We start from the raw sequence: 23,921 nt of genomic DNA, 5'->3' as shown, positions 1-23,921 counted from the left end.
CGCTGTGACCTTGCTCGCCCGCGCCCCTCGCGACGTCATGCGGGGGCGCGCCGATGACGTCACGCAGCGACCTCGGCGATCGTCACTCGCTGTGCACGTGAATAACACGCGCCGGCACGCTTTAGCTGCGTGATCACTGCACCGCCATTGGCTGCCCTGGCCGCGCCGTCCGCTCCCATTGGCCGCCCTCCGCCCGCGCCCCGCACCCGCTCGTGCTTCATGCCGTGAAACACCGCGAAGCGGTTTATTCGTCTGCCGATTGCCGACGAATACTAACGCGCCGTTAGTAGAACCGCGACGCGCCAAAGCAAGTTTACTGTATTAAAAAGAAAGTTTCTCACCTTTGAATGAACAATCAGAATGTCTACTCTACTCGATGTTTGCGGTCCTCTTTCCCCGCCGTCAACGCCGCCGTTGATGGAAGACAAAGTAAGTTTCGGTGAACTTTTTTATTTATTTAATTAAATAAAAAATTTTTTTAGATTATATTTAAATAACAATCTTTACCTTGGGCAATTGAAAGTATGTAGCGCACAGCGCGAACACGCATCGTACGCGTGCTCTGACTCACCGAACGTTTACTTACGGCAGAATGTTTCTTTGTCTACAGGTGGAAGTATTGAAGAACGCAGCTGTAAAAAGGCCTAGAGAGTCGCCCCCTGTGGGGTTCGTGACACCCCAGCCATCTGACTCTGAGGGTGAAGATGAATGCAGCAAGCGCTCTCGGTGCGAGTTGGCCCGCCTGCTCCTCACCACACCTCCTCCAGAGCCGCAAGTGTGCCCGCGGCCATCGGTCATTATGCGGGCTCACAAGGATGGAACCTGCAGCCCAGAACCGCTGCTGCCGCCACCGCCGCCAGAATCAATGAACATTCTTAAAACTCTTAAATTTAAAATGAACCGTGGCCACAGTTATTCGCAAGTGAAATATATTGCGACTCAGACACAAAGCCCTCCCGCCCTTGTTGAGACGCCGGCGAAAGTTGAAGAGCCGCGAGTGCCGTCGCCGCACCCAGAATTGCCCACTAAACAGGAAGAGCGGGTTCCGGCGGCCACACCCGGCTGGGTGCCATTAGCGCCCCGCCCCACGCCAGCAGTCATCGTTCCGGGCAACCTAATTCCCACAACTGCCCTATGGCTCGTGACTCCCGCCCCAGCCGCCCGACGCAGGCTCTACGAGTGTTCACATCCTGGTTGTGGAAAAAATTACTTTAAGTCTTCACATTTGAAAGCTCACGCCCGAACCCACACGGGAGAGCGGCCATTCCGCTGTGCGTGGCCTGGATGCGAGCGACGTTTCTCCCGATCTGACGAGTTGTCCCGCCACAAGAGGACACACACGGGTGAAAAGAAATTCGGATGCCGCGTCTGCAACCGTCGCTTCATGCGATCCGACCACCTCGCAAAGCACGTAAAACGGCACGCCAAAGAAAGGACGCCACAACCAGTGCTGAGGCTCCTTCCTTCTCCGCCGCTGGCCATCCAGCCCACCGCAATAAACTGACTGTGATTTAGATCTCATGATCGTTAGCTTAGTACTCTTTAAGACTGTCCTATCTACTACTTAGCTAGCACTTAAGGTTACCTTGTAAGATAAAATATAAAGATTTGATTTACACTGTGGTTTGATTTCACTACACGCACACGTAATAACACTACACTTGGAATGAGAAAAACACCTCAACTTACACCCTCTGGGGTGAGACGGCCGACTGTCGACTCGCGCCCGGCTCACCCGACTTCTGATAAGAAAAAAACCTAACAGCGTTATCTAGTAAGAGACGCGTGATATGAGATTTAATTAAATTTTAATATTTGCTTTAACATTGTACATCGCCAATTTTCTAAAACGCAAATAGAATTATCAATTATATAATTTTAAATATCATCTGAACAAAGTAACAATTACCAAGTGGATAAAGTCAAGTCATTATGGGCTTAAAACAAGTTCTGAATATTGCATAATATTTTAGCATTACTTACACATTATAATAAAATATCTCGTATTAAAGTTATTTTCAATTGGAAGCGCAAACATCGCTTCTCTCAGCGGTCATTGAATATTTTCTTGATACTAAAAAAATATCGGATTCAATTGCAATTCACGTGAGTAAATCTAAGATGCCTATAATTATTTTTTACGTAAACTCGAGCAGATTTGACTAAGTCGTGCATAATCCGGATATTCTATTGAATTTATGTAATTCGTGTTAATATATTTGCAAAATATTAGTACACGATTTATACATATCAAATTGTTTGTGGATCATTTTGGTAAATTTCCAGTGAAGTGTATAATGTAAAGGAATCAGCTTATTTGTTTTACATGTGTATTGATTAATATATGAATTTATATACTCTGAGGACACACAATGCATTTTGTAGAGAATGCAACAGTATTAATGCGCAATATTATATGAAAAATTTTAACGACACCTTTTGCATCAAAATTACAAGACATTTACGGTCACTCCACGGCATCAAGTTTTGCTATTTTTAAAAATCCAGTTATTTTTATTTTATATTATTACACCACAAATAAAAAAATGTATAATATTTATTAAAATGGAAAAGTTTTATAAAATTACGAAAATCAGGAATATATTATACCTATTTACAAATATAATGTAAGTTCTTTATAATGCATTTAACTACAATATATCGCGCTGTGGGCTACCTTAGAAATGTTATTAATTTAATTAATTTTATCTTTCACAAAAATGTAACATATCCTGTTTATTGACCTCTTAATAATAGCTAAAACTTGAAATCCATTACAGTCACAATATTAACACGCGGTGCCCACGCCTTGCGGTTGTGTTGTGTACGTGACGTCATACTTTCTTGATAGCGAACACTTCCTAAGATAACATGCCATAACAAATTCGGTTAATAACATTCCTGTTTCCATGATTGTCAAGGTTAATAATTTCATTAAACATTTTTGTAAGAGACATTCGAAAGATTAATTCTTATAATTAACTAGGTAAATCTACATTTATAGTAAATGATTATAATAGAACAGATTTATTTTATACCTTTAAAACTCTATTAGCCTCTAGCGAGTATAATATTTTAAACAATACTTTCATTAAGTAAAATTCGTAAGCAATATATCTTATTAGAACCGCAGTAGAGATAAACGTATATTAATAATTTCTATATTTAAATTGCCTTTAAAACACTTTTATGCATGTACAAATTCCCGGTATCATACTACGTCGATGGCTGGAATTTTTCTACAATCCCCTTCTCTAGGTATTTTATGCTAACGAGCGAGCCGTGGAATCGGTTTCCAGTAGACTGTAGAGGTTTCTGGGAAATACGACCTCCAATTAAAAAAAAATAGTTTAAGGCTGGTGGCAACGATACCACTAACATGGTTGTCCAAGGGCAGCCTTCTTTATGTGTATGGCTTCTGTGCCGTAGGCTCGTTTGCAATGATATAAATATATTCATACAATTTGGCGCATAACTTACAAATATAAACATAGATTCTCATACCATTTAAACAGTATTTTGGTTGCAAAACGATAACGCATAATGGCGGACAATAATTTCCTCATAAATTAAACTTTACTACAGGTACCTATTACATTCGGACACTGTGTAATCCATACTGTTTCGTGCTTCTGTTTAGTTCCAAATACGCCCACGGAGCGATTCTTAAGTTTTGCATAAAAAATCTACTGTAACATTACAATAATTCATTTTACACATTGTGCGATATCCAATCCAATGCGACCAATTACCGAGATATCCTTGACAAGACAACTTTTGTCACATCACAACTAACCTAGGTCAAACTTTAGCTATGTCACCGGAAACAAATAGAAGGCCATGGTTATTAGATATTTCATAATTTTATTGCCTATTAGGTAGAGCGGCTTTCTTAAACTCTGACATTGATATTTTCAAAACGCATGTAGATTTGCATCTTTCGTTAATTAATCGGACTTCAAGTTGCATTGTGAACTGACAAAAACCGACAAGTGAGTTAATGGAATTAATATAACGTTTTAAATAGCATTACAGAAGTGACTTTTAATAATATGTAATAGTAAGGCAAATCGTGTACAATCCAAAGTATTATGGCCTTGACTCGAGAAAGGGACTTAGCGAATCAGCACCCTGTTATACAATGTTTTTGTCCGACCAGAAAGCCTCCTCCTATCAGTATGTAAATTTGTAGCGCGCAAAATGACAGATGCGTCAAATAACAAATTTCAAACGTCAAAATGACATATTACGATAATTAGACTATCTTTAAATGGATTATTTAATTGCAGGAGTATAGTTATCAATTAGACAAGAATAAACATCCACTACTAAATTATTTGTGGACTATTGAGGTATTGATATTTCATAATGTTCTTATGAAAACCGTTTCAAGAATGGTTGGATTTCACTAAATCGCCAAATAGGACCAAAACATATCAATATATAATAAACGTGGAACGATATATATACTAAACGCAATCTCTTTTAAATCATAATATTGTCGTATTACTTATTCTAAGTTTAGATCACGCATCCAATCCAAAAAAAATGAGTATTGATTATGCAACATAAGATTTAGCTATTTGAAGTGGACTTTTAATAGACTGCTTTCACAAACTCACAACCAATCATGCTTTAGTTTTATTTGTTACTTATTTTTTTAAAGAACACGGTGAAAACGGCTCATCTGATTTTAAGTGATACCGCCGCCCAGGGACACAATGCGAGAGGCTCGCGAGTGCGTTGTCGGCCTTGTAAGTATTGCTACGGAGTACTTATTTCTTGAAGTACCCTAGGTTTAGTCATAGTCTTTATCTCTTTGTATATTTTCTATCCGCTATTACTACAGGACTTCAGTCCTATTATAGGCACCAACAAAGATGTTTATACCTACAGTATGTAGACCCGTAAAATGTGATATTGTGAAGAAGCAAATAAACTTTTTTTCCTCTTCTTGCAGTAATTTCGTATTCTAAGTACTTTTTTGGGCAGAGCATAACATTTCACGGTCTCGAGTAGATATAAATAAATAGCACATTAGGATTTTATAGTAAGAATCTTACGTATTCATTGACCCTGATTGTTATATGATACGTTCCTTAGTTCACACTTGGTCAAGGTTTTCTAGTCAATACAATGAAAACAACTATTTTGGCGTTTTACTTAATACATATATATTTGAATGAGGCAGGGAACAGAGGTATTAGCCACTGGTATTTTCTCCATAACTATAGTAACACGAAGATTCGTATATAGATATGCCCCAGAGATAAAAAAAATAAATTTATTATTAAGTTGAAAAACTATGTAATTTTTAAAAAATTTCATCTTGAAAATAAATCAATGTTTATTTCGTACAAGTTTACACTTAAATGTTCATGTTCATCCAGAAAATAATAAACGGCTTGAATATCTTAAAGTTGTTCTCCAACTTTGATTTTGTTCCCTTTGGAGTAGACACTTTTGGGCCGAGAGGTTAAAGTGCACAGGCGTTAAAGATTTAAGTTGGCGCCTGGTACATAGTACCGGTGACACCAGAGCACATATCATGTAGGTTAAGAATACTGTAAATACTGTATATTTGTCGCATTATAATATAGGTTTTAGATGCAATCATTGGATTCATGGAACAAATTTTAAGAATTCTTGTGAGAGTCTTTAATTGCAAGTGTAATGGATGATATTGACCAGAATTATATAATGACAGTCGGATTTGCAACGAAATTCTGAGAAAAAAGTCGAATTTCGAAACGAAAGTTATTCATAAATAATTAGGTACATATTTTCAAGTGTTACGTGACACGAAAGCCATGTGAAACAGTATTCGAAATCTTGAGTCAATTCTTAATCATAAATAGGTATGTAAAGGGAAAAAAGATTTTATTTATTTAAAACTGTACAACTACCCTAGCCGATGCGATAATTGTTTAACTTACTTACGTTGTGATATAATATATTTTCTCACTATAAAACCGATATCAAAAGTGCCTTTTTCAAAGCATGACGCAGAAGAAAAGTAAACAAGCTAATTAGGTCACAGGTCATACATGAACTCATGGATTAATTGTTCTAAATATAACCTTAATCAGACGCGGTCTCAAGGGCCTCGTTAGGGTCTATAATTAGAAAAAACAACACATGTACATTACACACATAAATGCAAAGTTTTATCGTGTTTATTCCTGAATATTATAGTAAGGAAATAAAGAACAAAGACACTAGATTCTTTTATACAGAACTGGACAGTTAAGAGATATGTGGCCTATTGGAGGCATGTCCAGGAGATGCTTATATACTGCCAATTGGATGAACCCATGAATTTTTAGAACTCTTCAGTTTGAAGACAGAGCTAGAAAAAACTGATCCGAAAATTAGCTACTACCTGCAGTAGCGATTTCAATGTCGGATTTAATAATTAGCATACAAAGAACCCAAATTTGACTGCAGAATGCTTGCTGACCACGAATTCTGATAGTCACTCCCTTATATCCCTTAAATAATTAAAGTTGTCTAACGTCAAAACTCTGCTATGTGGAATCTCGGACTGACAAAATGTAATCCAATTTAATCCTAAGAAGAAACAAGTTTTTCGCAAAAGACACCCTTTGTGCCACGCTACTCCTCTTTGTAGTCACAACCAGCATTGGTATACTGGGATGTGACATATTCAGTTTCGCGGTCATTCGTACGGGAAGGCAAAATTATCCTGTAAAAAGCTTGGCGTGCTCAGCAAGGCGAGACGGTAGTTCACTCCGGTTTACCACTTAATTGTTTTTGGCATAACAACGAGAACTCAATAGAGGGGTGGGTTCATTAATCAATATTCAAACTATTTTGAAGTTATACTTCTTTTGGCGCGTTAGAGAAAAATTATGAGAGTAAATTTTTACGAGGCGCGCAATATTTTAATACGTGAGACACAATGCTTCTTCAACCATATAAATCGTGTGTTTTTGGAGCCAGAAAAACAATTTATTTTTTGTCATTGTATTAAGAAAATAAATAAAAGAATAATATATTTAAATCCTCTAGGTTCATTGTCTTATTAGCAACATTTTAAACTTTTATCAATTCATACATCGTCACTTATAGAGTAAGCCCAATGAATAGTTGTCACCGCTTCTATAATAATAAATATATTAAATCCAGTCATCACTGTCCACGTGGCAGCGTAGTGACATAAACCGTCACTATATTTTTCCCGCCAATTATGACGGATAGGGAATATTTATAAACATATGATAGAAAATAACTATTATACAAATAATATTTTTCCTGTGTTATTAAAAACATAAGTCGTAAAAGAACATGAGATAGTATGTAATACATAAAGATTTAATGTGTCATTTTTAAGAAATAAAATAACACGTATTTAATAATGAAATTTAGAAAATATTGTGTATCAATTAATATAAGTTTATTAAAAAATTCAACAGTTAAGCTGTTTAATTATAAGATAATTTCAAAATATTATCTAATTTGATTTTAATCAATTCTAAATTTCAGGAAAAAAACGTGTACCCCGTTTATGGAATCACGTACAAAATGTGTGATAGAAAATCCCTAAATCGTATGCACTCGTGACAACTTGCGCAGGAGTGCACGACTCGGATGCGTGACGATTGATGCTCGTCATTGTTTTAGATGTTCAGTGTCATACACACTTTGATTATTGAAATATAATTAAAGTGATTTGAAAAAATAATTGTTAATAAATGTTAAACATTTCCACACCTTTAAAAAAGGAAAGCTTTATATATTATTTCCCTACTTATATTATTTGACGTTTCCAGTGCTTTATAAACTGTAATTCGTACAGTATAAAACTGATGTCTTACAAGTCTAGTCTAGTTAATACTAGAACCAATAATTATATATACATATGTATTCCCATAACTACAACTCGTGACGCTTTGCGCAGGTGAACTGTTCACGGCGCGGAAGCGTGACGATTGACGCTCGTCATTCTTACACGCTCGCCAATTACGTGGTAAAATACTCTGGGTGACAGAGCTGGGACATCCTTTTAAGGTTAGGACGCTATTAAAGAACTGTAGACTCGGTAAGTGAACATTTTTTTGTTTTTATGTACGCAGTAATTATATAAAACGAGAGATAAAAATACAATACAGTGCAGCATACTGACAGAAGTAAACACGAAACGAGAGTGTGACATTTGATGTCACAAACCGTCGACAACGTGACATGTAGTCGCGTTTAGCTGCATGCATTTTTAACATTATTTAATTACATTTATAAAAACATACAACGTAAAATTTGCCTTATGTAGTATTTAATGATAAATGCAGTGTTAGCCTAGTGGCTTCATCATGCGGCTCTCATACCTGAGGTCGTAGTTTCGAACCCGGCTATGCACCAATAAACTTTATTTCTGTGCGCATTTAACATTCGCTCGAATGTTTAAGGAAACATCTTGAGGAAACCGGCTTGCTTCAGACCGAAAACGTCGAGGGCGTGTCATGCCATTACCAAATTATCATGAAACAGATACAGAAATCTGAGGCCCAGACCTAAAAAGGTTGTAGTGCCACTGTTTTTTTTAATGATTAATTAATGTTGAATAACATTTTTAAGTATTATGCAAGTCTCTAAACTCATTGTGTATTCAATTAAGTAATACAGCAATGTGTCATATATATTAGGCAATGCATCCATGTCTTTTCTTTCTTTTTACACTCCGCTGCACCAAAACATTTTGAAATGGCGATAATAACAAGCATTTACGGACGCAACTACCACGTTCCAACAGTCAAAGAAAAAATCGTGGGGATATCATGTGTCGAACATCGATCGATCTTGGTGACCCTAGGATCTTAGTGCCCAACACAACATACCGGGTTAACAACCTCTAGGCTGAACACCTAAAAAAATCTCATGGGAGCTTATACTGTCCAAGAATAAATCCATAGATTCGCTAATGAGCGCAAATTCCTAACTTGCCTATAAAGAATCAAAACAGATGTACGAAGTAGGTACAGCTAGTGGAATATTGTTATTTACAACAGGTACTAAGATAACCACTCATTGCGTGTTGGCCTTTGTCCTTAGGTGAGTACGTGCTTACTAACATCAAGACCTTTTGTCTGGCGGTAAATTTTATAACATACTCGTAGGTATGTTACAAAAGTGTATTCGTAAAATGTATGAACATTTTAATTTGTTCACGCAAGTATTTATATATTACTTGCGTCAACCAAAGACAGTATTTTACACAAACAAGCCTTCCCACGGATAGAGTACCAATTGAAATTGTATTCATTGTTTTCTTAAATCTCTCATTTGAAGTTTTAAAATTCTAGAATGTTGTTCGGAAGTTAAGAATGGTAGTGATGACGCTGTCAAGGAAAGGCCAACATTCAGATCATAATCATGTTTACGTCCGTCAAAGAAGTTAAGGATAATAAAATACGTAAGAAATGTACGACATACATGCTAACAAAGGCCTAAGGTTAGCTATGTTGCTTGATATATACTCGTAATATATGCTTTGTTATTCGCAAATCTCATTCAATGTTAACACCTAAAAAATAGACTACACACATCAACACTATGTGAAACCTGCTGCCCACTGAAGTATTTCCGAACTTCAAGAAAAGAGCGTGCCAATTTCTAAAAGGACGCCAACGCTCCCGCGAACTCTCTGGCTTTGAGAGGATATGGCCACGAGCCGTGGTATTGCTTAATATCAGATGAGCCTCCTGCTCATTCATTTAAAAGTATATAATTTAAGTAATAAAAGCTCATAATTATAAGAATTTTTATAAATATAAAACTTCTCAACCAGTTGTGTACATGTCTAGCTCTTTTATAGGAGAAATATGTTCAAGAATATTTGCTGTAAAAGCATTTTTTTCAAGTTGACAAGTTTTATATACCGTAATTACATGTTTAACAATATATTTATCCATCCATTTCGACAATTTAGTTTCATATTTTTTTTCATAGTCTTCTAATATACATAATCGCTGAATTATCTACATTAAAGGATCATTAAAACAGAAGCAGAAATATTTGCCCTGTCACAGGAGACTGTAAGTTATTAAAAAAATATACATCAAAATTATATTAATTACTCATTGCATTTAGCAGGATGAGATAACTTTATCGCAAATAATAGACGCAAATTGTAACATTAAAATTATTTTGTTGTATGACAAAACCTTGGCAACAGTTTAATAGAGAAATAGCCAATTTTCTTGAATATTCGAATTGTCAACAGTAGGGAATTATATTCTAACCGACTTCACAAACAGAAAGGTTTACAATTTGAATTTCGTTTGTTTGAAGAGCGTTCTGATTCCATAGATTCGGCTCTTCAACTGGTAAATCTTAGTCGTCTTGTAATTCGCTGGATCTTGCTGCTGCATTCTGGGTAAAAATTTAACTGTCTTTTATGAAAGTTCGCCACGCCATGACCGCGTGGTCGACAAATGGCTTCAGTATTAACAAATGAATATTAATATAATAGTGAAATGAAAATATGGGAGTTTTGATCGCACCACCACTGTGTGGATCCTGCTGTCAACTGAACCAATTTGAAGGATACTTCTAGAAAAGAGGGCACCAATTCTTAAAATACCGGCAATGCAGCCCTCTTGCCCGTTTGTGTTTTCGTTATACATAATAAAAAGTAAAGTACATTTTTGGTCAATGTTTGCATGAGCTGAAACTTGCTATAGGGAACTATGGTTCTGACAAACCTATTCAGTGGAAGGGCTCGATTATTATAATAACAACATGTTTTCGAGTTCGAACATTCATTGTCTCCATTCCTATAATTAATTTTACAATCACACTCAGTGATTACAATTTACAAACAAAACACAATTCAGTATGGAACATTGTTCTCGATACGAGTAAATATGACAGTGAAGGTCATAACCATATTTGTTTAAAAGTTAAAACTAATTACTTTAATCTGTAACAAGGAAACACCCAGGCAGAGGCGCACCTATAACACTTGGATCTATGTAAAAGAAAAAAAAATAGTTTTGAATTTATAGTGAAAATACACTAAAGCTGTGAAATTTAATAACATTGTTATTTAAGTTTATAATAAACGTTTATTTTTCATAAAATTAAATACTAAACCTTTCATAACAAACGACGGCAACAAGTTCTAAGAATTCCTAGAGTATTTTTATGCTTGGCGTATAGTGACAGTGTGTCAATGTTGCAGCGCGGGCGCGGCGATGACGTCATGTGCACGCATTCAACGCGTGTTGCCGTTGTCACGCCCACTGCACGTTACCAAAGTAACTCTCGCAGGACGGGCTAAAGGTTGGTATTGCAATATTAAATGAATATTCAACCATTTAAATTTATCTCACATACATTTACCTATATAATTTTTAAGTACGTAGTATCTGAAACAAAGCTTTTGTGATTTGTACCTTATAACGAATATATGGTGTTCAGACTAACTCAGTCAAATAAAACTAATCTGAGCAAGATATATTTATGTCATGATAATGTACCGATGAAAAGATAAAACAAATATTTATCGAAATCCTACTATTATGATAACTCTAAGGTAATCTTCCAACCGATTCGACCTTGGAGATTATAGACAAACACATGTTTCCGTAGCACGTAGCTGAGCATTTGTAGCCGGTTCTACGATTTATAAATAGTCATTAGAAGTCAACTTATTCAAATTGCAAAACATTAGTCAATCAATACTTTAAAAAATGCATCCAAAAATATATATGTATTAAAATAACATTATTTCATTCGATTAAAAATAACATTATTTAATTTATATTGATGTTTTAACTATAATTAGACACATTACAATAGAACAAAACGTGTCTGGGATGTAATTTATTTCGGAAAACTTTGAAGAACATTTCTTTATCAATGAGAAATCAATTTTCAATGATAATGGGGTAGACATTGTAGACATTGTATACATTATATTGCGTCTAGCGTTTCAAGCACGTTACTATACTCATATTTGATTCACGAATCAATTAAGTTTTTTCATCAATAAGTATTTAATTACAAAAAAACATTGTTTTTGTCTAAGAAGTCAAGAGTACGGTATTATACTGAAGTTTTAATTTCATCAATTGATTTCCTATTGAATTCTTAGTATCCGGTGCAACCGGATGTGGGATGATCAAATTCCATAGCGATGTTATAATTTGTATTTATGAATTATAATGACTCGTGCTAAATATATGTACTTCCGGAATTCCAGATTTACTGGTAACTCCAAGATCAATGCAGTGATTGGTTATCATAATATGATTTGGCTCGTGCCTTTGTTTACTTAAGATTTCGAGATTCGAATTCCAAAAGGAATAATGTATCAACATACATACAATTTCGGTCCTAGTAGGTTTAGATTTGTGGTTTTGTTGTTTTCAGTGTGCCCGTGCAATCCGCACTGGGCAAAATTATCAGTAGCACGCCGCTTTTATAGACTCTGTCTCGATTCGTTCTGATATGAAATGGCGACTTCTGCACTATTTTGTTCGTGATAACGGCGCGGAATTAGTATGATTCGTAGTGTTTAAATTCATAGTTTATAGTAATACGTGTGTATATATGTGTACAGCCTGAAATGTTTATATTTTGGAATATATGTGTATGTGAGAATTTCGATACTACATAGAAAGTATAACTAAGCTCACATCTACGTGGCTATATTAAAAAACAACATATATCACATAACTGTACAAAACAGTGATTCAGCATGAAGTTTTAGACGTTAAAAATATCGCTAAACTAGTGGAAAATTACAAATGCGTTGCACAAGTGTTATTTCGCTAATCGTATCGTGGTGGGTTAAGGCTGATATTCGATTGTGACGCGTTCTGACGTAAGGCGCCATGCGCCCGCGGCGTGATACCACAGATCACAGAGTTCCGCGGGTGACGTACAGACTTAAAACATATAGACATCCGTTTGTTTATGTTTAAAAATATTTTTTTTGAGAGCCTAGTAGTTAATAATCACATCGACAAAGTTGTTATCTTAAGTATAGACCATTTTGACAAATTAATTTCAATAAAAAATCTAGTCTTTTCATCAGTATGGGAAAACGTTTTCCCTTAGATTTCCAATACTTTTGGAGTACGCCAGTAGATAGTTCGTAATGTGAGTTACCCGCTAGAATGGATTTACTTCGTACGAATTCGCTTCACTTTACTCGTATCACCAAGCTGGGAATAAATTAGTAAATTAACAATTCTTTGTCAATCAATAAATGCAACAGAAAATTTGAATTAACTGAATAAAATAATAATCATACAATCCTTTGATATCTAATATCTCTTGATAACTATTTTACTCCATTCAACTTTTTGGGTTGTTGGAGAAAATGTCTAATCCAGTTGCATTTCACGGTCAGCTCTACCAAAGCTCTATGAAAAAGTTTAATAATAAATTCGCGTAAAATTAGTAAAGTAGGGAAATAACAGGAATTGCTGGCTCGAAGCCAAGTTGTGAGAACTTTGGACCGGCGTGGCACAACGATTTCCTCCTCGATGAGAGTATTTATGAGAATACTATGTGCGTGGAAAAATAGTGTAGGTGATACCGACCATATTTCTGAATAAGCTAATTGTGTTGTAAAAAATTCCAGGTTCAGCTGACCTCATCGATATTTGATACAATTTGTATAGATTATAAAACGAATTCTTTTCGTACGACGTATTCATTATGACTGCTTGAATTCTTCATAGTACACTATTTATTAATATAATTACAATAACTATTCGATATAAGGTTTGGTTGCTGTATCTGTATATTCAGGACAAAATTTTTATGGACAGGTGACATTGGCGGATAAGTTATTATTAAAAACTTTTAACTCATGATATTTGTGAAAAGTATAACAATCTTATCACAACATTAGTATATTATCTAACTTCACACACATAAGTCTCATAATGAATTGTAGGCAAATTTATAATTTGCAAACATGTATGCTGTTTATAAATTTCTTATTGTTCCAACTTATTTCCACTTTCCGTATAGTCTGTACGCGTGTGGGCGTACTTATTTTATTTAAACAGAATATCTATCTCTATCTAATATTTTCCAGCTGTAATCACGGCGAGACAAGTGTAACACACGCAGACTTATGGCAAACAGTAAAGGAATCAGTAGTTCTCGTCTCGAAATCCGATCTAATCCCTCAGATTGATAAACATAAATAATTTATTGTAAGAATATGGTACAAAGTGTAAGGTGGTAAGTTAAATAGTAAGTTCGCATATTCTTTCAAAGGAATTTTACATTATTTGTCAAATGAATTGGTCAATTCTTATATTATTTGTATCCTACATATCATATCATACATTATTAAATCTATATCAACTACAGTGTCTCACCGAAATAATCATTTATTGAATAATACATTGGTAATGATTTATATGTTTTAACCAATAAGCAACGAAATTTATTTAATTGCCTTTATTATAAGATTAATAATTGTACAACGAATACGACCAAGGTGAATAAACTAATCCAGAGAAAGATTTTAGGTTCAGATTGTTAAAAGAAGTTATTACATTGGCATACAGCTTTATTTCAGTAGTACCTAAATTGTTAGAGGTTTCTCTCATAACATAAACCTATATAGATTTAAAATATTGCCTAATAACTGGATTGTAAAGGAAACGTCGTTTAACGCCTGTTTCTATAAATAAGCAGACAACAAGTTCACCGACTTGCAGGGCGTCACGCAGCGAGAGTGTACTTAACCATACGAGTACGTTTTACGAATAATCCGTTATTTGTAAAATTCTATTTGTTTGGTAACAGTTGAAATTGTACCGGGCTTGAACTTTTACTCCGATTGCTTCACAAACAGAGGTGCAATCGGAGTAAATGTAAATGTATAAAAAAATAAACAAAAGAGGGCGTAGTGACAAGGATACGTGAGGGAATGCTTTGGTAGTATGGCCATGTAGAACGGATGGATAACAAGTAGGATATACAAGGTAATTGTGGTTGAAGTCAGGTTGGATAAGCCTTGCAGGACATACCAGAATCAAATCCAGGAGGTACTAGAGAAGGGGCATGTTATTACTGACGAGCATGCGTGGTCAATGTTGAAGCGATAGAGGTATGTCCGTAACAAGTAGAGATGACGTGACGTGGTCGTAATAAAATATTAAGACATCTGAAGATTGGATTTAAAAACTTACGCTTTCAATGTATTTACAAGCTTTTACAAAAAACAGCACTATAATGATACATAACAATATTATAATGGTCTGTTCTCATTAAGGCTTCGAACCCTATCGTGGGTATACCGAATTTGGATATGAGGCATATAGGCCACCTACACTTCGATACTTACACCCATTGCTTGCTCATCTGCCAGTGTTTTTTGGTCTATCTATTTTTCATTAACAAAATATGCCGGACATTTCGACACTATATACACCCATTTCTTGTCTGGATATCGTTCTAAAAGTCCCAGGGCAAAATTTATAGATATTATTCCCCTATTAAGCAATAAACCAGTATATTTAGGTATATATGATATAAATAAAACTGGGAAAGGGATAACAAAGTGTCAACAAGTGCTTCGAAATACTTATATTGAATTACAAATGTTATAGGGAGATTAAACATCTTGAAATGCTGATAAAATGTTCATATCGTTTATTTGAAACAGCAGTTCACATTGTATTAAGCAACCTATAGAAATATTTACATAAAATCTGAAGCAACAATAAGTAATATAATTACTTATGTGATTTTCTCATTTAAATTACCACATTTTCAATGAAGAAAAACATTACATACAAAACAAATATTCGATCTTTTTATATACCTATAAATGATATAATACATAACTATATGTAGAAGTAGTGGTTAATTATTGCAACATTTTTATTAACTCCGATCCGTATAGCACCTAATTCGTAAAAATAACGATCAAAACACTGCCAACAATTTTGTATATGGGACGCGAGCCGCATTGAAAACAACAGGGCGTGGTTAGAAGGCAGCGCGAGAGTCAACCAGAATATTTTGACCTCCGTTCGGTGTGGATTGTGTACTTGCTCCGCTCTGCTTGTTGAAGGGCACGAGAGTCATTTGTAAACTGGTCGTTGTTATACATTCTATTTTTATGTTGTACCACGCGCGCGCCTCGTGTCTGTGTTTTGCTGTGATATATCGAATAAAAACCACACATCAGCAACGTGAAATAATTAATTCTATCATTATCTTTAGTTACTATGCGACGCAATATTTATTTTTAATTGTAAACATACGTTAATGAGAGTAAATCTGATATGCTAATAAAGTAATAATTATAAATAACCATTATCATGAGCCTAATTGTAAAGTTATTACATTTGTCGAGAAACATAAACAATTATTATTTGTCACGCTATCGAACTGATAAAAGAAAATGTTAAATCATTATGTTTCAGAAAATAATTTTTATTTTCTTAGAAAAATTCCGTGAATAAAATATACTATGTAAGTAGTAATAAAAATCCATACTATTTTCTTAATAATTTATATACATCCCCCTTATAAGTGCTGAGCCGACGACGATCCGCCGCCGACTGAACGCCGGAACAGCGAGAACCCCCAACGTTGACTACTACTTTGATAATGACGACCAATAACACTTGACCCCTCACGCAACACAGATACCGAACCGTGGCAAACACTAGGTGATGTTTACAGGGTCAAGTAACACTGGTCTTAGATTACACATGCGCTTACGCAAATGGCAGAGCATTAAGATTGGCGAATGTCAACAATAGATAAGTTGTCTGCTACATCGTTCGGGTCACGGATTCATTTGTTTAGTTTACCTACTTGTTATGAATTTTTACTCAGTTAATAAGGAAGATGACTATCGCCTACAAAACAAAATCGATTTATAAATAACTGCGGATGTCGCATTGCAAGTAGTTATCCGTGGTCAGGTGATTATTTCGATCATCAGGATATTGATTGGTCATCATACTTATTCAATTACGCACAACGGACCTATTGAGAGTCTTACTTACTTACTTATTCAAAGCTAGAAATAAAAATATTACCAGGGCCAAAATCTAAATCTTTAAAAGGCTAAATAAATAATAATAAATTAATTGTTATACTACAATGAGGAAATATAAAGTTTTAAATGACATTGTTTAAGTAAATACTTCAATTATAAAACAATAAATAATAATATAGAGTTAGAGTAGGTAGACGTGTTTCATATTATCATTTCTTATCAACATCTCCTACAGCTACTAACATATCAATGCGATAATTTAAGCTATTTTCGTAAATTCCCAAATTTATCATTATTCAAAAAATCTTATCAGCCTATGTAATCCTGTTTTATATGGTCGTTACACTGTTATCTAGTAATAATAATTTTTTAAAGTATTTTACTGTTAAACTTAGAATGCATATCAGTCTAATCATAAATGTTTTCCTCTAGTATATCATATCATATTGTTACGAAGAAAATTGTATTAACATTGCGCTATGAATTGTAAACGAAATTGGCAAGTTATATTTACTTTAATTTCAGCTTGACACACATTGGCCCATTAGCTCAGTTGGTTAGAGCGTCGTGCTAATAACGCGAAGGTCGCGGGTTCGATCCCCTCATGGGCCACATATAATTTTTATATTTTTGTAAACTTTTCTTATTTAGCTAAAATCATAATATGAAATAATTTGCATTTATGTTAAAATATACAAATAGTTTTGTTTGAATTGTAACCGCTGGTACGTAAAATGACATCATTCTTTTTTACTTTACTAAATTATTTTGTTGTTTTATTTATTTATGATTATTGTATCTACTCTTCCTTAAAATGACCGCCGAATAAGTTATTTATCTAAAGAAGTGTTATTAAAACTGCAAATGATGTTTGAGAAAGAAAAAATTACTTTCAGCCAAATTGTCAATACAGCCTTTAGCTCACTAGGAAACTTGTTAACTATATATGTATATATATATGATAATTATGACTAAGTACGTGTTGGGTTACCAGTTTTCACTAGCGAGTGTATCGCTAGTGAAAACTGGTAACACTATCTAGGGCCAAAAAGGTCGGCCCCCTGTGCCTTCTCACTATACGATAACGTGTATCATCCCACTTTGCGAAATAAATTAATAATTTTTAAATTCATCTCTATATACTTATATTATATTCTCGTGTCACAATGTTCGTTCCCATACTCCTCGGAAACGGCTCGACCGAATCTTATGAATTTTTTTAATGCATATTCAGTAAGTCTGATAATCGGCTACTATCTATATTTCATACCCCTAAGCGATACGGGGTTTCCATCCAAAAAATTTTTCATACTTTTTGGATAAATTTTTATTTTTTTATGATACAACATACAGCCCTTCAATTTCACCCCTCTACAATAAACCCCTAACTTTTATTATAGTAGATAGGTTATTTTTATTGAACAAAAAAAAAATTATTCCTGGAAATAATATACATGGCAAAACGACGTTTGTCGGGTCAGCTAGTTATATATAACATTTAGTATCTCCTAACATTAAAAGCAATATTTTTGGGATGTCAAATTACGAAAAGTTTAGCTGTTAATTAAATTCTATAATATATGTTTAATAAATAAATTTCTAATGAGTGTTCTTTTTAAGTTGTTATGTTTAGAATTATAAAAACGGATATGTATCTCTAACGAACAACAAAGGTATGTATTTCAAATATTATTACATAGTATTTTATCCGTATCATAAATAATTAAACAACATAATGACTTTTGGTAGTCAAAGATCACCACCTCAAAGATAGGGATGTCAAACAAAATAAATACAATGAAATGGAAATACGATATTATAGTTGTTTTGATAGAATTAAAAAGTCGTATATCTCTTTGTGTACTATTGCTGTACTTATTTTATTGCAAGTAGGCGAACATATTATGGACGGATGTTGTTATATACGTACATTCAAGAGGCCTTATCGCGAGGTTCAGCAGGAGTAGGTAACGCTGTCAGTTCTGGTAGATCATGTCCTATTCGAGTACAGTTTATTTAATTTAACAAATCTAGACCTAATTGTAATGCAACGAGCATCTAGAAACAAACTAAGAAAATGTAATTCAAAGAAAATATTATTATTAAGAGGTAAATACAGCATTACTGTACTTAATAACTATTACTAACACAACACTCAAAGTCCAGTAATTGTTACAGTAAGAGAATATAAATAAAGCTGTGCTGTGCTAAACCGTGGGTAAGAGATGTGAAAGGGGTCCATTACTTAGATGAAAACTGAGGAATTCTATATCTGCGCACACGCTTGAGCATTATAATTTCTGCGTATACTTATGCCTAAAATTTTTAGCGGGAATGGCCCAATCGTGCTAGGAATATTATAGTTTTGCTTCAAATACTAAAACTTTGAATTAAACTACTTAGTTTTTTATCAATTAACAACAATTACTTATACTTATACTTAATGGTAGTTCTCATGTGTCATTTAAATACATTTACGTTTAAATAATTCGAACACGATAACCCTATAATTTAAATGATGTATTACATGAAATTCTTACGCGGTCATATTAAACAAACAAATACCTTTATATAAACAAATATAATCCAAATGTGTTTCAAGGAAACTGATGTAACTTTTGCAAATATATTTTAACCGAATATAACATTGAGGTGTACGCAACGGTTCACCGATGTGTCGCATGATACAAGCGCACACAAAATAGAGAAGAGACTGAATGTATTAATTCAGAGGACGCTTTGCGCGAAAGTGGTTTTCAATAGAAAAGAGTTTTTGTTTTATTTAAATATTGTTGTACAAAGTTCGGTTCGGTAAAATCAGGTTAACGTAACGCAAAATATTACTATCGAATAATCAATAATAACACACCGATATGATATGTTATCAAAAATATAGCTTGTATCACGTGATACAAACGTGCATACCAGTTGCTCTAAATAGTTTTCGTTCACGTAGGTTTTGGGAAATTTTATTATGAAATAATTGGTCATTACAGCATCCGCTTTTAGTCAACTAGATGTCCTTTGCGGGTTGGTTTTTGAATTAATAAAAACAGTTCAGTGTGGCAGGCATTTGTAGAAAAAATGTTAATTATAGAAAAATCTATACTATATTTTTAAAAATATGGTATGCCTTCTCACTATACGATAACGTGTATCATCCCACTTCGCGAAATTAATGAATAATTTTTAAATTAATTTCTATATACTTATATTATATTCTCGTGTCACAATGTTCGTTCCCATACTCCTCCGAAACGGCTCGACCGATTCTTATGAATTTTTTTATGCATATTCAGTTAGTCTAAATATCGGCTACTATCTTTCAAACCCCAAGTGATAAGAAGTATCCACACCAAATTTTATCTTTTTTAGACAATTTTTATTGTTTTTATTTTTTTATGATACATGATACAAAAATACTATTTTTATTATAATAGGTTATTTTTATTAAACTAAAAATATAATTCCTGGAAATAATATACATGGCAAAACGACGTTTGCCGGGTCATCTCATTTTTTTAAAAATATATTAGCACTTACCCTATTACTAAAGGAATATTAGACTTACTATAAGCCCGAATTCTTTCAACGTGAACTAGTCCACGGAATAAAATTTTCCTCTGTTAATTTGATGCTTTTGCCCTAGAAAATTCTCGGCAAAGCATCTCACTAAAAAGCATTACAAAAGTCAGATAGATATTGGATATAGTCATATTAGTATTTATGTATATTGATCGGATTTTGTATCGTAAGTGTATTGACGTACTTTAAGCGTGTGTATAGGTGGGAGCGGCCCTATGGACGATGTTTGTGATAAACATGATAAGACGACCTTACCACCAGAACAAGATAAAACGTTGGTTAATGATATTAGGTGTAGCGGTTAATAAATTTTATAAAAGATTGTACGAGCCAAGGCTGTAACACTTTATCACTCGGGCCTTCGTAGCATGGCGTGTTAAAGCGTCATCATCAGTGTAATTAGCTAGATGCAAGCAGTCTCTTCAGTATTATAAGCATAGCATTACCAAAAATTTAAAACAAAATTTTTTACATACGTAACTTTTGGTTTAAACTAGTTTTACGGCATATTGAATTAAGAAACCTTGGGATTTCTTTAACAAAAACACCTGTAGTAGTAAATGTTCACAATACACGAATATTACATGAAATTAAATCATACCTATAGGATACTGATCAAGGACACATACAAATTATTTAAAACTTGAAATGTCATCTCAAGTGAAAGTAACAATAGACCGAATGGTAATTTGACAAATGTGGGTAACATTCAACTAGCCTTAGCTTTTCGCGGGAAAAAGTATGATATAAGGGCCAGGGTTCAATAATAACTCTATACTAAAACCTTATAATCGATTCAAAATAAACAAGAAAGCTCTCCCTGAGGTTTATTACCTTATTGTTAATTAGTAATTAGGTTAATTGTATTAATGTTATATGTTAACTAATGTTATTAATACAATATAACTGAAAAAAAGGTTTAACCTAGGCAAAGCTAGTGTAAATAGCAATCTCTATAAATAAACATGGGTTGAGTGTCGTGCATAGGATTCAAGTGCAAGATCGCTGGATCGATGCAAGTTCAAGGCTGCGGCGTGTGCGCGCGCACCCTATGACGTCATTGCCATTCATACCCCTCTCTGCGGACCGGTGTCATCCCTCCCTAAGCCCGGGAACCGCGCCCTTCAGAACGTCAATATCAATGGTACAAGGCATAAGCGTAGATCTAGTACCGCAACTCCACACATATTTGTGTGTTTCATTCATTTCGTCACCCACCTTGATACAATTATTGGTACGAAACCCCAAGTCGTAAGCACCAATGATTGTATGTCAGTATTAGTATTATAAATCGAATAATCTCACGGATATATGTACAAACGTCAAATTCAATGTCACAAGATATTCGTAAAAGCTATTTATTATTATATATCTATTTACGACGATTCTGAAGGTTCTTTGCGATGCCAGAGACTTAGATAGATATAAATATTATGTGACATAAGCATAAATAAGGTAATATTCGAATCATGCTTATCGATTTAATATCAAAGATATTTTTTCATTACATTGCTTACATTTTTAATTAAAAACTAAACATTGCAAATAGATAAAGGTCAATTCTTTAAACGTAAATAAAACGCTATTTCGTAATACTTGAGTCGGTTTTAACTTTAGATAGTTATAATATAAACTGACACTAACTATAAATTATAGAATAATATATATTTTTTTTACAGAACAGGGGGCAAACGGGCAGGTGGCACATCTAATGTTAAGTGATACCGCTGCATACTCTTAATGTTCAAGGGCCCGCGCGTTCGTTCCGAACTTTTAAGTATTGGAAGGTTATTTTCTCGAAGACGTTTATAGCTTTTTCCATAAGCATAATATCAAATTGTTATCTCTCAAGTTGTTGCAGTATCTCGATGACTACGATTGCTGAAAACAGCTCGAAACGTCGTGATGTAATAGTGTTTTATGCTTCAACGAAGTATTATTATTCATTAAATAATAACGATATCTGATTTTTTGCATAATTTTATTTTATCAATCCTATTAGAGCAACGAAGCATATTTGTTTTTTATAGAACAGGCTCAAACGGGCAGGAGGCTCACCTGATGTTACTGCCCTCAATGCCAGAGGGCTCGCGAGTGCGTTGCCGGCCTTTTAAGAATTGGTACGCTCTTTTCTCGAAGGACCCTAAGTCGAATTGGTACTTCAGTGGGCAGCTGGTTCCACATAGTGGTGATACGCGGCAAAAACTGCCTAAAAAAAGACTCACTTGTGAAACGATAATCTTGGTGATACGGGTGGAATTTCGTATTCTGCCTCGACGTCCGATAATGAAACGCAGCTGCATGTACTAATACTCTGAACACTCTCAAATCGTTACAATACAACACTGAAATCATAGTATCAAAAACTCTATATAAATTATATTTGCCACCGTCCTGTTGAGGGTCTGCCAAAGGGATAAGTTTTGTAGCATTTCAGCTTGATGTTGTTTTATAATATAGTTAAACCAGTTTACGGCGACATCGTTTAGAACAACACACTGTTTATATTCACCAAAATCAAAGGTCCCGCCGGCTAAAAGTATTAGGTACTTAATAACAACGTCATCGATGGTTTGTACGACCAAATATGATAACAGATTTTGACTGTAATTATTATTTCGGGATATGATGTTAATTTATATAAATTGTCCTTTGCTATATCGTAGTGCAAGCACTTTTCTACAAACTATTAAACATTTATATACCTTTGACATCATTATAGCCAGGGTCTAAGTTGGTCGACAATATTATCATTGCGTTCAATCCGGTAGTGTTGGATACTGGTCTTCCAAATGTTATCATCTTAGTTTAATCATGGTATGTATATGTGAGAGAAGAAATAAAGATTATTTATTATTACTGGTGAAGAAATAAATATATAGTTTTTGAATTGATAGAAGGTAACTCGATTAGGTACCTTGCTCCGTTATTACACATTTAAATCACGATACTTTTTATGGACAAGACTGCAAATGAGTAGGATAGTCACTTAGAGATAAATGGTTACCGCCGCCAATGTACGCTAGCGACACCAGGGATTTCGAAGATAACATACATCAACAATATCTCTTTTTCGGATTTTGATTTATAGTATATACTTTCTTTTAAATGTAACTGTATTCTAAATTGCATGTATGCTGGCATACAGAAACAGAGAAGGTAAAACTTCAGTTCTAAGGTAAGCAAATATATCACAAAAAATGTTTGAGTCAGTTTTGGTTCTTTGTAATTAATGTGGATCTAATTACTTAAATCTGCTTAGTCAATCTTCTCTCTCTTTTGTTTCTTTTTTTAAATATTGTAGCAATTAGAACATCCAAAAACATAA

At 34.2% G+C, this 23,921-nt stretch overlaps 1 protein-coding gene, 1 long non-coding RNA gene and 1 other non-coding gene across 4 annotated transcripts; all 3 read left to right on the top strand.

Moving 5' to 3' along the window:
* The first annotated feature begins 233 nt into the window (after positions 1-233).
* Positions 234-1,616, top strand: LOC123708959 (Krueppel-like factor 10). The gene is made up of 2 exons (XM_045660000.1): positions 234-429; positions 611-1,616. The coding sequence occupies exons 1-2, from the start codon at positions 361-363 to the stop codon at positions 1,502-1,504; spliced, it is 963 nt and encodes a 320-aa protein (XP_045515956.1). The 5' UTR covers positions 234-360; the 3' UTR covers positions 1,505-1,616.
* A 6,204-nt stretch (positions 1,617-7,820) lies between these two features.
* Positions 7,821-22,560, top strand: LOC123708617. 2 transcript variants are annotated; one of them, XR_006753628.1, is made up of 3 exons: positions 7,821-8,062; positions 11,201-11,301; positions 22,273-22,560. It is a non-coding gene; the product is annotated as an uncharacterized LOC123708617 (long non-coding RNA). The 2 variants fall into 2 exon arrangements; XR_006753629.1 differs by lacking the exon at positions 22,273-22,560 and adding an exon at positions 14,075-14,217.
* On the top strand, positions 17,547-17,620 carry Trnai-aau. The gene has a single exon. It is a non-coding gene; the product is annotated as a tRNA-Ile (tRNA).
* Positions 22,561-23,921: the final 1,361 nt, after the last annotated feature.

The sequence above is a fragment of the Pieris brassicae genome, chromosome 4 (genome assembly GCF_905147105.1).
Source record: "Pieris brassicae chromosome 4, ilPieBrab1.1, whole genome shotgun sequence".
Classification (NCBI taxonomy): Eukaryota; Metazoa; Arthropoda; class Insecta; order Lepidoptera; family Pieridae; genus Pieris; species Pieris brassicae.
The sequence above is the reverse complement of the archived record's forward strand: the minus strand, read 5'-3'. Positions and strand labels throughout refer to the sequence as shown.

Coding starts and splice junctions, on each gene's coding strand:
- LOC123708959 (XM_045660000.1), top strand. CDS start 361: ATGTCTACTCTACTCGATGTTTGCGGTCCTCTTTCCCCGCCGTCAACG. Junction 430..610: donor CGCCGTTGATGGAAGACAAA/GTAAGTTTCGGT, acceptor CTTTGTCTACAG/GTGGAAGTATTGAAGAACGC.